Source organism: Danio aesculapii, chromosome 8 (assembly GCF_903798145.1).
Source record: "Danio aesculapii chromosome 8, fDanAes4.1, whole genome shotgun sequence".
Taxonomy (NCBI): Eukaryota; Metazoa; Chordata; class Actinopteri; order Cypriniformes; family Danionidae; genus Danio; species Danio aesculapii.
Genome location: NC_079442.1, coordinates 778,718 through 790,910, shown reverse-complemented (window position 1 = coordinate 790,910; position 12,193 = coordinate 778,718). Strand labels below are relative to the sequence as shown.

General features: G+C 38.8%; 1 protein-coding gene across 1 annotated transcript; it reads right to left on the bottom strand.

Annotated features, from left to right (window-relative positions):
• Nucleotides 1-2,404: 2,404 nt before the first annotated feature.
• On the bottom strand, nucleotides 2,405-10,289 carry wnt5a (wingless-type MMTV integration site family, member 5a). Its single transcript, XM_056464557.1, has 5 exons — nucleotides 9,874-10,289; nucleotides 6,127-6,254; nucleotides 5,692-5,939; nucleotides 4,697-4,989; nucleotides 2,405-3,154 (listed from the first exon to the last, which is right to left on the bottom strand). Exons 2-5 carry the CDS (start codon nucleotides 6,249-6,251, stop codon nucleotides 2,696-2,698), a joined length of 1,125 nt encoding a protein of 374 aa, XP_056320532.1. The 5' UTR covers nucleotides 6,252-6,254; nucleotides 9,874-10,289; the 3' UTR covers nucleotides 2,405-2,695.
• Nucleotides 10,290-12,193: the final 1,904 nt, after the last annotated feature.

Here is a 12,193-nt window from a genome sequence, read left to right as displayed (position 1 = left end):
GAAATATAGTGACAAACTCACAGAGCATCCGCTTCAATGGCTTTATTTACAGGGAATGCACAGCACATGATCTACTGAAGGAAACCTGTTGCAAACGAAGCACGTGTGTGTGTGTGTGTGTTTGTTTGTTTGTGTTTTCTTTTTAATCCAGTGATATATTGCAGATGAACCATGAACAGATCGGAAGATATATGAAATAAAGTGCACACATAAAAGGCTGGGTTGTTATAACCCAGCGTTGGGTCGAATATGGGCAAAGCCAACTTTTGGGTTCATTTTTTAAAATTCAATTTGAGCTGCACTTTTTAACCTAATAGTTGGGTTTGTCCTTATTTGACCCAACACGTAGTTCATTTTTTTAAATTACATTTTTACACAAAAAATGATGGGTTGTTGTAACCCAACATTAGGTCACATATAGATGACAAACCCAACCATTGGGTTCACTTTTTAAATTTAATATATGCTGCACTTTTTAATCTAATGGTTGGGTTTGTTCATATTTGACCCAATACTGTTTGACCTAATAAAATTTGTACACACAAAACAAATGCTGGGTGTCGTAACCCAACTTTGAGTCAAATATGGACAAACCTAACCATTGGGTTAATTTACAAAATTCAATTTAAAATAGACTTTTTAACCCAATGGTTGGGTTTGTGTATATTTTTTGACCCACTTTTAGGTTAATGTTTTCAATTCAATTTTTAAACACAAAGGAAATGCTGGGTTGTTGTAAAACAATGTTTTGTCAAATGTAGACAAACTCAACCATTTTGTTCATTTTTGTCAATTTAACTTGTTACACTTTTCAACCCTAATGGTTGGGTTCATTTTTCCATGTAAACCATATGCCCATATTTGACTCAACGCTTGGTTAATTTTATTTAATGAAATGTTAACGCTAAAAAAATGCTGGGTTGTTGTAACCCAACTTTGGGTCAAATATGGACAAACTAACCATTGGGTTCACTTTTTAAATATGTTAATTGTACAATATGGTTTGTCCAGGGGAGGCACGATGGCTCAGTGGTTAGCACTGTGGCCTCACAGCAAGAAGGTCGCTGGTTTGAGTCTCGGCTGGGTCAGTTAGTGTTTCTGTGTGGAGTTTGCATGTTCTCCCTGTGTTGGTGTGGGTTTCCTCCGGGTGCTCCGGTTTCCCCCACAGTCCAAACACATGTGCAATAGGGGATTGATGAACTAAACTAACTGTAGTGTATGAGTGTGTGTCTGTATCAATGAATGAGTCTGTATAGGTGTTTCCCAGTACAGGGTTGCAGTTGGAAAGGTATCCGCTGTGTAAAACATATGCTGGGATAGTTGGTGGTTAATTCTGCTGTGGCGACCCCTGGTGAATAATGGGATTAAGCCGAGAAAAATGAATGAATGAATGGTTTGTCCATATTTGACCCAATAACCCAGTATAAAGTATATCTTTTTTCCCCTGCAGTGTCTCTGAAAGCAACTCTTATTTTCATCTCAAATAAAACAGAATCTAGTCTACAGTGTGTGATTGGAAATTAATTGAAAATGCTGCAGTTTTTCTTTTTAAAAATAAGCAATATACAGTTGAGTCTGAATCATTCTCCCTCCTGAATATCTTTTCTCCAATTTCTGTTTAACATGGAGACTTTTCCAGCACATCACTAATCATAATAGTTTTAATAAATCATCTCTAATCTCTGATTTCTCTTCACCATCATGACAGCACATAATATTAGACTAGATATTCTTCAAGACACTAGTATTCAGCTTAAAGTGACATTTAAAAGCTTAACTGGGTTAATTAGGTTAATTAGACGTGTCAATGTACTACAGTGGATACAAGTGTATCTATATAAAATTATCTGCATTAATATGTAGGCATCTGTGAGATTTGCCAGTATTTTGGCCTCCTATTTTACATGGTCATGATGAAGGTGTCATCTAGCAGTGATTATTGGTTGTACTCTTGCTCTTGTCTCATGCTAAAATATGTACAGTGTTACCTGTTATTTACATTTTACAATATAGTTATCTACATCTACAATAAAACTGCTTAATCTTTGAATCTTCTCTTTCTTTCTTCAGGTTGAACATTAGCTTTGATTGGGGAGGTTCTTTAGTTTTTCAACACACTTCTTAACATAATAGTGTTAATAACTCATCTCTAATAACTGATTTATTTTCTCTTTGTCATGATGACAGCACATAATATTAGACTAGATATTCTTCAAGACACTAGTATTCAGCTTAAAGTGTCATTTAAAGGCTTAACTAGGGTAATTAGGGTAAAGTTAGGGTAATTAGGCAAGTCATTGTATAACAGTGGTTTGTTCTGGAGACAATACAAAACTAACATTGCTTAAGGGGGCTAATAATATTGACCTTAAAATGGTGTTTAAAAAATTAAAAACTGCTTTTATTCTAGCCGAAATAAAACAAATAAGACTTTCTCCAGAAGAAATAATATTATAGGAAATACTGTGAGAAATTCCTGAATCTGTTCAACATCATTTGGGAAATATTTGGAAAAGAAAATCACGAGAGGGCGAATAGTTCTGACTTCAACTGTGTATATACAGATAACAAGAACCATCTAAGAAAATAAATATATAAAAGGATATTTCTTTTTTTTCTTTTTCTAGAAAACGCTCAGTCTTTTAACTGTTTCAGCACTATAAATATAAATAATGTGTTTTTATTTTCTCTCTGGTCACTTGCAGACGTACTGGTCCACGATGCTGGAGCAGCGTTTGCAGCGCACGTAGCAGCACCAGTGGAACTTACAGTGGCATCTCTCCACCAGCTCCGCTTTATACTGATCGTACCCGCGACCGCAGCACATGAGCGCGCAGCCGTCCATTCCCTCAGACGTCTTATTGCAGAGCCGTCCCTCTGTGCCCAGAGACCCTGAGCTGCTGTTCCGGATGCAGTAATCCGGGCTGGGCTGCAGGTACAGCAGGTCCTGGCCCATCGGAGGGTTGAATTTAGAGTGGATCTGCACCAGTTTCCCGCGCCCGTTCAGCCTCATGGCGGCGGCGCTGTCGTATTTCTCCTTCAAAACGTCGCCTACTTTGCGGAAATCAGCAAGCTGGAGCCAACAGGTCTTCAGACTGCAGGAGCCAGACACACCGTGACACTTACACGACACATCAGCCAGATCTGACACTATCTGTACACACAAGAGAGAGTGTCTGTTAGCTGGAGAGAGGATCATGGGAAAAATACTACTCAGAGCTGGAATAAAAGGATTCACGATTATTAAATTCATTCATTCAATCATTCTCCTTAGTCTCTGATTTATCAGAGGTCGTCACAGCGGAATGACCCGCCAGCTATTCCAGCATATGTTTTATGCAGCGGATGCCCTTCCAGCTGCAACCCAGTATTGGGAAACACCCATACACACTCATTCTCACACACACATACACTAAGGCCAATTGAGTTCATCAGTTCCCCTATAGCGCATATGTTTGGACTGTGGGGGAAACCGGAGCACCCGGAGGAAACCCACGCCAACACGGGGAGAACATGCAAACTCCACACAGAAATTGACCCAGCCGGGACTCGAACCAGCAACCTTCTTGCTGTGAGGCCACGGTGCTAACCACTGAGCCACCGTGCCACCAAAAGTATTAAATAACCATCTAATCCTGGTTACTGCGGTTGTTTTGGACAATCATGATGGTTGCAGTTCCTTTAACAGCCACAAGGGGGAGACATAAACCACAACACAGAGGAATTGCTTCAAACGGACGCATCCCTTTTACTTTCACTTTCAACTCGAAGAGAGAGTCTATTAGTTGGAGAGAGGATCATGGGAAACACTACACAGTGCTGGAATTTCGGAAATTGCAGGTATTTATTCTAACTGTGGTTGTTTCAGACAATCTTAATGGCTGCAGTTCCTTTAATAACCACAAGGGGGAAGACCATAACCAAAATACAGAGGCGCCGTTTTAAATGCATGCATGTCTTTTACTTTCAGTTTCAATATCAAGAGAAAGAGAGAGGATCATGGGAAAAAATACTCAGAGCTGGAATTTAGGGGAATCGTGGATATTTATTCTAACTGTGGTTAGAATGAATAATCATGATGGGCTGCAGTTTCTTTAATAGCCACAAGGGGGAGACAGAAACCAAAATACGAAGGAAGTGTTTCAAATGCATGCATGCCTTTTACTTTCACTTTCAAACCGGCAGTGGCTTTGAGAGAGAGCGAGAGAGGGGGGGGGGATTTGTTTGTACTGTATTTGCTCACACTTTAAAATAAGGTTTCATTAGTTAACGATAGTTAATGTATTTACTAACATTAACTAATAATGAACAATACTTACTGCATCTATTAATTATAGTTACAAATGCATTATTAAAATCAAAACTCAAGCTTGTTAACAGTAGATAATGCACCGTGAGTTAACAAGAACTAACAATGACTGTACTTCCATTAACTAACAATAACAAAGATAATCAAATACTGTAATCGATGTATTGTTTGTGTTAGTAAACATATTAACTAGCATACAACCAATACAAGTGTTGGCTAAAACCCCCAATAGTATCTGGATGCAGTCTTGGATATGTAAGCTGAGACTGCAATGTCAGGCACAATGCACTTAGTGGAGCTAGTGATATCACGGTGAGGGGCGGGGTTAGGTGTGCGCAGTAAATAATTGCATGCAGCTCAGTTTACAACTGCACCCGGACTCCTCACCCTGCGTCCGGCCTCATTGTTATGCAGGTTCATCATCTGCCGGGCGCTCTCCGCCGAGCCCTTGCTGAAGGTTTTCTCTCGCTCGCGGGCGTCCACGAACTCCCTGCTGAAGCGGTAGCCGTAGTTGAGGTTGTCTCCGCAGCCGCCCCACAGCCAATCCCGGGGCAGGTCGGAGGGTCTGGAGGCTCTGCTGCAGCCACAGCTGGACAGCGCCCCCTCTCTGCAGGCGCGGCTCACTGCATGCAGGACTCCTGCTGCGCTGATGGCGAAGGCGAACGCTGACTCTCTGCTGCCTGAGGAGGAAAAACAACACCAGCATCAGCTGATGAGCAGCACACACAAACACACACACACACATACATGCTGCCACATTCGGATGGTCGGGTCAGAATTTGGCCTCAACAACATGAAAGCATGGATCCATCCTGCCTTGTATCAACGGTGGTGGTGGTGTAATGGTGTGGGGCAGATTTTCTTTGGGTCCATTAGTACCAATTGAGCATGGTGTCAACACCACAGCCTACCTGAGTATTGTTGCTGACCATGTCCATCCCTTTATGAGCACAGTGTCTCCATCTTCTGATGGCTACTTCCAGCAGGATAACGCACCATGTCATAAAGCACCAATCATCCCAGACTGGTTTCTTGAACATGACAATGAGTTCACTGTACTAAAATGGCCTCCACAGTCACCGGAGCTCAACCCAATAGAGCAAAATCTCTGAGGAATATTTCCAGTAGCTTGTTGAATCTCTGACACCAAGGATTAAGGCAGTTCTGAAGGCAAAATGGGGTCCAACCCGGTACTTGTACCTAATAAAGTGGCCAGTGCGTGTATATATACAGTTGAAGTCAGAATTATTAGCCCCCCTGAATAAAACCTTGACTTTTCCAAACCATGGTAAACCTTAGAACCGGTTATCGTCCCATGCCTAGTAGGGAACAGTGAATGAGTGTATTTTCAGATCCAGCACGTGTTCTTGTGGTGTACGTACCGATGTGCATGACTCTGCCCAGCACTGTGGAGTTGTCGACGGTGCTGCAGTTCCAGCGGCGATGGCGGAACTGGTGCTGGCACTCCCTGATGCCCGTCTTTGCTCCTTCTCCGATGTACTGCATGTGGTCCTGATAGAGCTGGCAGAGCTTCTTCTGGCCCTTGGAGAGTCCAGATAACTGACTGCACAGCGGCTGACCACCGATCACATACACTTCAGGAATCAGCAGAGGATTCATCGCCAGAGACCTGCGCACACACACACACACACACACACATACAGACAGACACATTGGGTTCCATGTTTTATTAATTGCTCTATACGCTTTTTCCAAATATGTGGAAGAAGAACCACCAGAAAGATCTGACCTAAAAAGTACTGAAGTGTTGAATGAATGAACGAACGAATGAATGGTTTAAATGCGTCATCACTGACCACCATGAGTTTGCGTCCACAATCTCCAGCATGAAGAACACACAGAAGGTGATGATGATGAAGAGCAGTGTGTGTGGAGTGTCTGTGACTCCAGATCTCGTCCACTTCAGCTTCAGCAGCATCATAACCTGAAGGAGCACCATGCAGAGTCAGCAATGTTTTACACACCGCGGCGCCCCCGTGTGGATGACATCTGAACAGCAGCCACAGTGTTGGGGGTATACTTTACACCACAAAAGAAAATATCATAGTAAAAAGTTGGATCCTATAGCATATTACAGTATTTACTTCATCTTTCTGCTGATTTCTATAGGGAATTAATGAATTAGATTGTCTCATATTCTAATATTAAGTTTGTTTTATTTAATGTATCTATTTAATAGTGTTTTGTTGTATTTAATGTATCCTCCATACTATAGTAAGAGTTGTGGTGATGTCATATTTATTAAAAATTATTGACATTACAAATTATTCTATTAATGAGGTTTTTCGAAAAAGCTTTCTGTTTATTATTATATTTATTATATTATAATATATTGTATAATATAAATAATTCATTCATTCATTTTCCTTCGGCTTAGTCCCTTTATTAATCAGGGGTTGCCACAGTGGAATGAACCGCCAACTATTCCAGCATATGTTTTACACAGCCGATGCCCTTCCAGCTATATTAATTATATTTTAGGGCGATGCAGTAGGTAGTGCGGTCGCCTCACAGCAAGAAGGTCGCTGGTTTGAGTCTCAGCTGGGTTAGTTGGTGTTTCTGTGTGGAGTTTGCATGTTCTCCCTGCATTCACGTGGGTTTTCTCCGGGTGCTCCGGTTTCCCCCACAGTCCAATCACATGCGGTACAGGTGAATTGGGTAGGCTAAATTGTGCGTAGTGTATGAGTGTGTGAATAAGTGTGTATGTGCTTCCCAGTGATGGGCTGCAGCTGGAAGGGCATCCGCTGCATAAAACAAATGCTGGAATAGTTGGCGGTTCATTGCACTGTGGCGACCCCTGATGAATGAAGGGACTAAGCCAAAAAGAGAATGAATGAATGAATGAATAATTATATTTTAGAAATTCTGTATAAATTTATTTAACTTTATAAATAAAATCTGTTTTATTTTGTTTGTTTTTTTCCATGCTACCATGTTCAGCATTTCGCCATTGTTTGTTGTACCTGGCATCTAAGCATATATTATTTTTATTAATATAATTTTTAAAGTTTTGCTTTATTTGTTTAATTCTTCTTTTTCCCCTCATGGTTTTGTTACCTGAATGTAAGTTTGCTATTTAAATAATAAACAATAACTGCATATAAACAACACTGTAGAGTGAAATAGAGGCAAGAACAAAAGTAACTCTGCTGTGTTGAATCAGTGAACTACAAGAAAGAAACCACATGTAATGCATCCAGGGAAAAGTACTTCCCGAACAAGTGACTTTTATAACCCGGTTCCTTTTAGAGAATCAGAAATAAACAACAGAACAGCTGTGTGCTCCAGTAGCTCTTCATAAAGCAAGCTCTAACATGCATCTAACACCGACTGTATGTGTGTGTGTGTGTGCTGCTTAACCTTCAGTAGTGCAGATCCACTGCAGGATTCATCAACACAGCACTAGCAAACACTGAATCCCCAAAATAATCACACGTACGTTGAAATTAGCTCACTGCAAATTACATTAATCTAACAGCCACTGCATTAAAAAAACATCATAGTTTGAATAAGTACGACACTATCTCATTGAGTGAACACTAGGGGGCAGTATGACGACAACAAATTTAGTTCCTTTTCACACTAATAATATTACCAGGCACATTTTATCAACAAATATATAATTATTTCAATACATTTCTTTGCACAACACCACATAAATGCCACAAAACAACTTAATGATGTCTATGATTTGTAATGAACATGTCTGCGTCACCTATTCCTTATATATTTTAGATGGACAACTTTTCTGGCATGGTCAGTTTGGTTGGCAGTTAATTTTTTTACGATGTTTGTTGATAAAAGAGATAAAATCAATACAGAATCAAGGTAAAACTATGTGGTTGCAGTGTATAATGTATAATGCGGTGTGTAGATAGCACCCTCTAGTGGATTTGTCACTTTAAATTTTTAAATATTTGTCTCACAAGTTATGTATTTCAGATTCACAAAAAATTGTAGACAGCGCCCTCTAGTGGATTTTTCATCTGATATGTACAACGAAATGTACCCTCAGTACTGTGTTTCAGATTCGCAAAAACATAGACAGCGCCCTCTACTGGATTTGCCATCTGAAATGTACAACTAAATGCACCAAAAGTAATGTATTTCAGGTTCACAATAACATAGACAGCGCCCTCTAGTGGATTTGTCATCTGAAATGTACAACTAAATGCACCCAGAGTAATGTATTTCAGATTCACAAAAACATAGACAGCGCCCTCTAGTGGATTTGCCATCTGAAATGTACAACTAAATGCACCAAAAGTAAAGTATTTCAGGTTCACAATAACATAGACAGCGCCCTTTAGTGGATTTGTCATCTGAAATGTACAACTAAATGCACCCAGAGTAATGTAATTCAGATTCACAAAAACATAGACAGCACCCTCTAGTGGATTTGCCATCTGATATGTACAACAAATTGTACCCTCAGTACTGTGTTTCAGATTCGCAAAAACATAGACAGCGCCCTCTAGTGGATTTGTCATCTGAAATGTACAACAAAACATACACAAAGTAATGTATTTCAGGTTCAAAAACCGGCAGACAGCGCCCTCTTGTGGATTTGACATCTGAAATATGCAACAAAAGTACCCCACTTAACGTATTTCAGATTCGCAAAAACATAGACAGCGCCCTCTAGTGGATTTGTCATCTGAAACGTACAACAAAACATACCCAAAGTAACCTATTTCAGATTCAAAAAATGTAGACAGCGCTTTTTATTATATTAACATTTAAACAGTAGTTTTAATTTCTTTCCTCTATAGTTTTATCTTTTTATCTCATAAAATTACTAATCCACTTTGTCTGTATTAGACAAACATATTTTCTGCAGCGCCACAAACACCAAACAGCCTCAGATCACGCAAACGCTTTCCTGAATTGACCAAACACATCAAATCAGGTCATCAGAAACAAGACTATCAGAACCAAGACTGCATTCAACTGCAGTTAACCTAAGACATTTAGTCATTAAGCTAATCTATATTACAATAATAATTAATATTACAACATGTTGTAATAGATAGATAGATAGATAGATAGATAGATAGATAGATAGATAGATAGATAGATAGATAGATAGATAGATAGATAGATAGATAGATAGATAGATAGATAGATAGATAGAAAATAAATGCCCATATAAAAAAACGATATAAATTATTTTTATTTATAGTAAACACTATATCATGTATCACTATGTATCAATATATTTCAACCATACTATAGTAAACTACTTGACTTCATCTATTGTGGTAATTCTACAGTTGCTATGGTTTAAATTAATACCTTACATTAACTATAGGATATATTATACTACAATGAACCACAGTTTATTGTAGTAAAAATTAGAGTATACTACAGTATTTATTAGTTTATCGATTCACTATACATTATGCTGGAGCATTCATTTTCAAGAGTTATAATACACCTTATTAAAGAGGGTATAAGGCTTAAAAACACTATAGTATTTACTATAAACTACTATATTATTTTTTTTAATGTGGAACCATAAACAGATAATTTAAAACACTTACAAGATTTTCCTGACTGATGTCTGTTCAAGTCGACAGCAGTTCCGTTTATTCGCGGTTTATTCTAGTTCCAGTATCCGTCTCAGGGAAAAACACCGGTAAGTTATTAGCATAAATGACGACTCATTTAAATAAAACGCAATCCTGAGTGAGTGATTCTGACAGACAAATCCTGGAGATGATTTTTGCTGGAGGTCAGAATTTTCTCCCAAGGATCCATACAAACAAAACGTTCATAGGGGAAAAGGTAAATCCAACATGCTAATCTCAAACATGCAGGTAACTTCTCCACAGGTATTCCAGCGGTCGTGAACTCTTCATAAGCGATCAATATTAATATATTAGGCTGTTAGAGACAGTAATGTCGATGGTGGATGTCCAGTGTCTGCTGTCTTCAAGTGTCCTCCAGCTCTGATGTTTTAGATCATCTGCAACCTGGAGTTTTTCGTCTCTTCTTCAGACTCCGCCTCAGCTCTAGTACACAGGAGAACTCCCACTTGAAGAAATACTATAGTACTTTTGAGCGATATGTCATTGTTCGAGTCACCTTTATTTAAAGTAAACATGTTACTTGTTATGGAAACGAATGTGTTTTATTTTATTTTTAGATTAAGATGAGTTTAAGATTGTAGTATACATGTATTACTTTTAGCTAGTATTAGTATTACTAAAGTTGATCAGTTTACTACTTAATGGTATACTGCAAACCCTTTTTTGACTAATTTACTAAACAATAATTAGTACTGTACTGCAGTAACGTAGTAAATACTGAAATATAAAATAGTTTAGTACTATTTCCACCAACTATTTAAAAAATATAGCTTGTTTGAGTCTCATTTTTTAGTAAATAAGTAAATATAATGTGGTAGATTTTAAGAAAAGTATTTTTTTAAACTGTGATTAAACTGAAATTAGTCTATTCGAATGAGATTAACTCATTTCTGTCATGAACACTCTCTGGATTTAGAATGATAATGATTATGTATATGGCAATGTTGACGTATTTGGTCTTGGCGGTATAGATCTGCTACGCTGCTGCTGCTGCTTGATTATTATAGCAGAGCACGGACCTGCTACTGCAATATATACACAGACATTCCATCTGATAATATAACATGCTGCTGCTGCAAACATAATATATAAATGTAACCCCCGTAGCAGATCTAAACACAGGTGGAGCTGGGGTGGAGGAGGGTCTTCGAAAACACGCTGCAGCTACACAGCGTAAAATGACTTAATTTAATCTGATGAAGTGCAAGCTCAGGAGACAGCAACCAATCTCCCATGCCTTGTAGTTAACGAAGCAGTGTGCGCATTTAGTTTTATGGCGGAAATTTCACTCACTAACCATGCGAACACACACAGACATGCGTGAAATGTACGAACGGATGTTTTCACGAATAAATCAATAACTTGTGTACTAAAATCTCTTTTAAATATACAAATCAAAGTTCTCTTTGTTTCGTTTCGGTGGCATAATTGTCTCTTCTCAATTCATAATTTGCCTTATAACTTTCTCTAGACAAGTGCTGATTTGCGGAAAGCCCTTATATGGAGTTAGTGTGGCCGTGTATTATGCAAATTACTAACAGTGTTGAGTGTTACTAAGTGTACTAACACCTCAAACTCATGTGCTTGTGTATGTTTTTGTTGTGAATTAGGTGTAACGTTCATTCATTTTCATTCAGCTTAGTCCTTTTATTCATCAGGGGTCGACACAGTGGAAGGAACCACCAACTATTCCAGCATATGTTTTAAACAGCAAATATCCTTCCAGCCGCAACCCAGTACTGGGAAACATTCACACTCATACACCACGGACGATGTAGTTCATCAATTCCCTTATAGCGCATGTGGGAGAACATGCAAACTCCACACAGAAATGACAAATGACCCAGCCGGGACTCAAACCAGTGACCTTCTTGCTGTGAAGCCACAGTGCTAACCACTGAGACACTGTGTCGCCAGTAACTAAGTTCAAATGGGCATATAAATACAAAAAAACATACGCAATTATTAGTGAATGAGATCCAACACTAATTATAAGTGAAAAACACTTAAGTGCACTTCAAGTCCTACTAAGGAAAGGAAGTGTTTCTCATTTTATGGCATGCTTGTTTGTAATGTCCCTGTGGCAGAGAGCCAGATCAGCATTTGAAAGCATTAGCACAAACAGAATGAACTCTCTCCATTAGCACGGTTTTAAAGACACATTTCTCATATTTCTTCATGCTGGTTGTGGCTGTTTAAACACAGTGATGTACGAGAGGAATGCAGAGCTGTCACATAATGAGAAAACACTATCATTTATAGGAGCTAAATA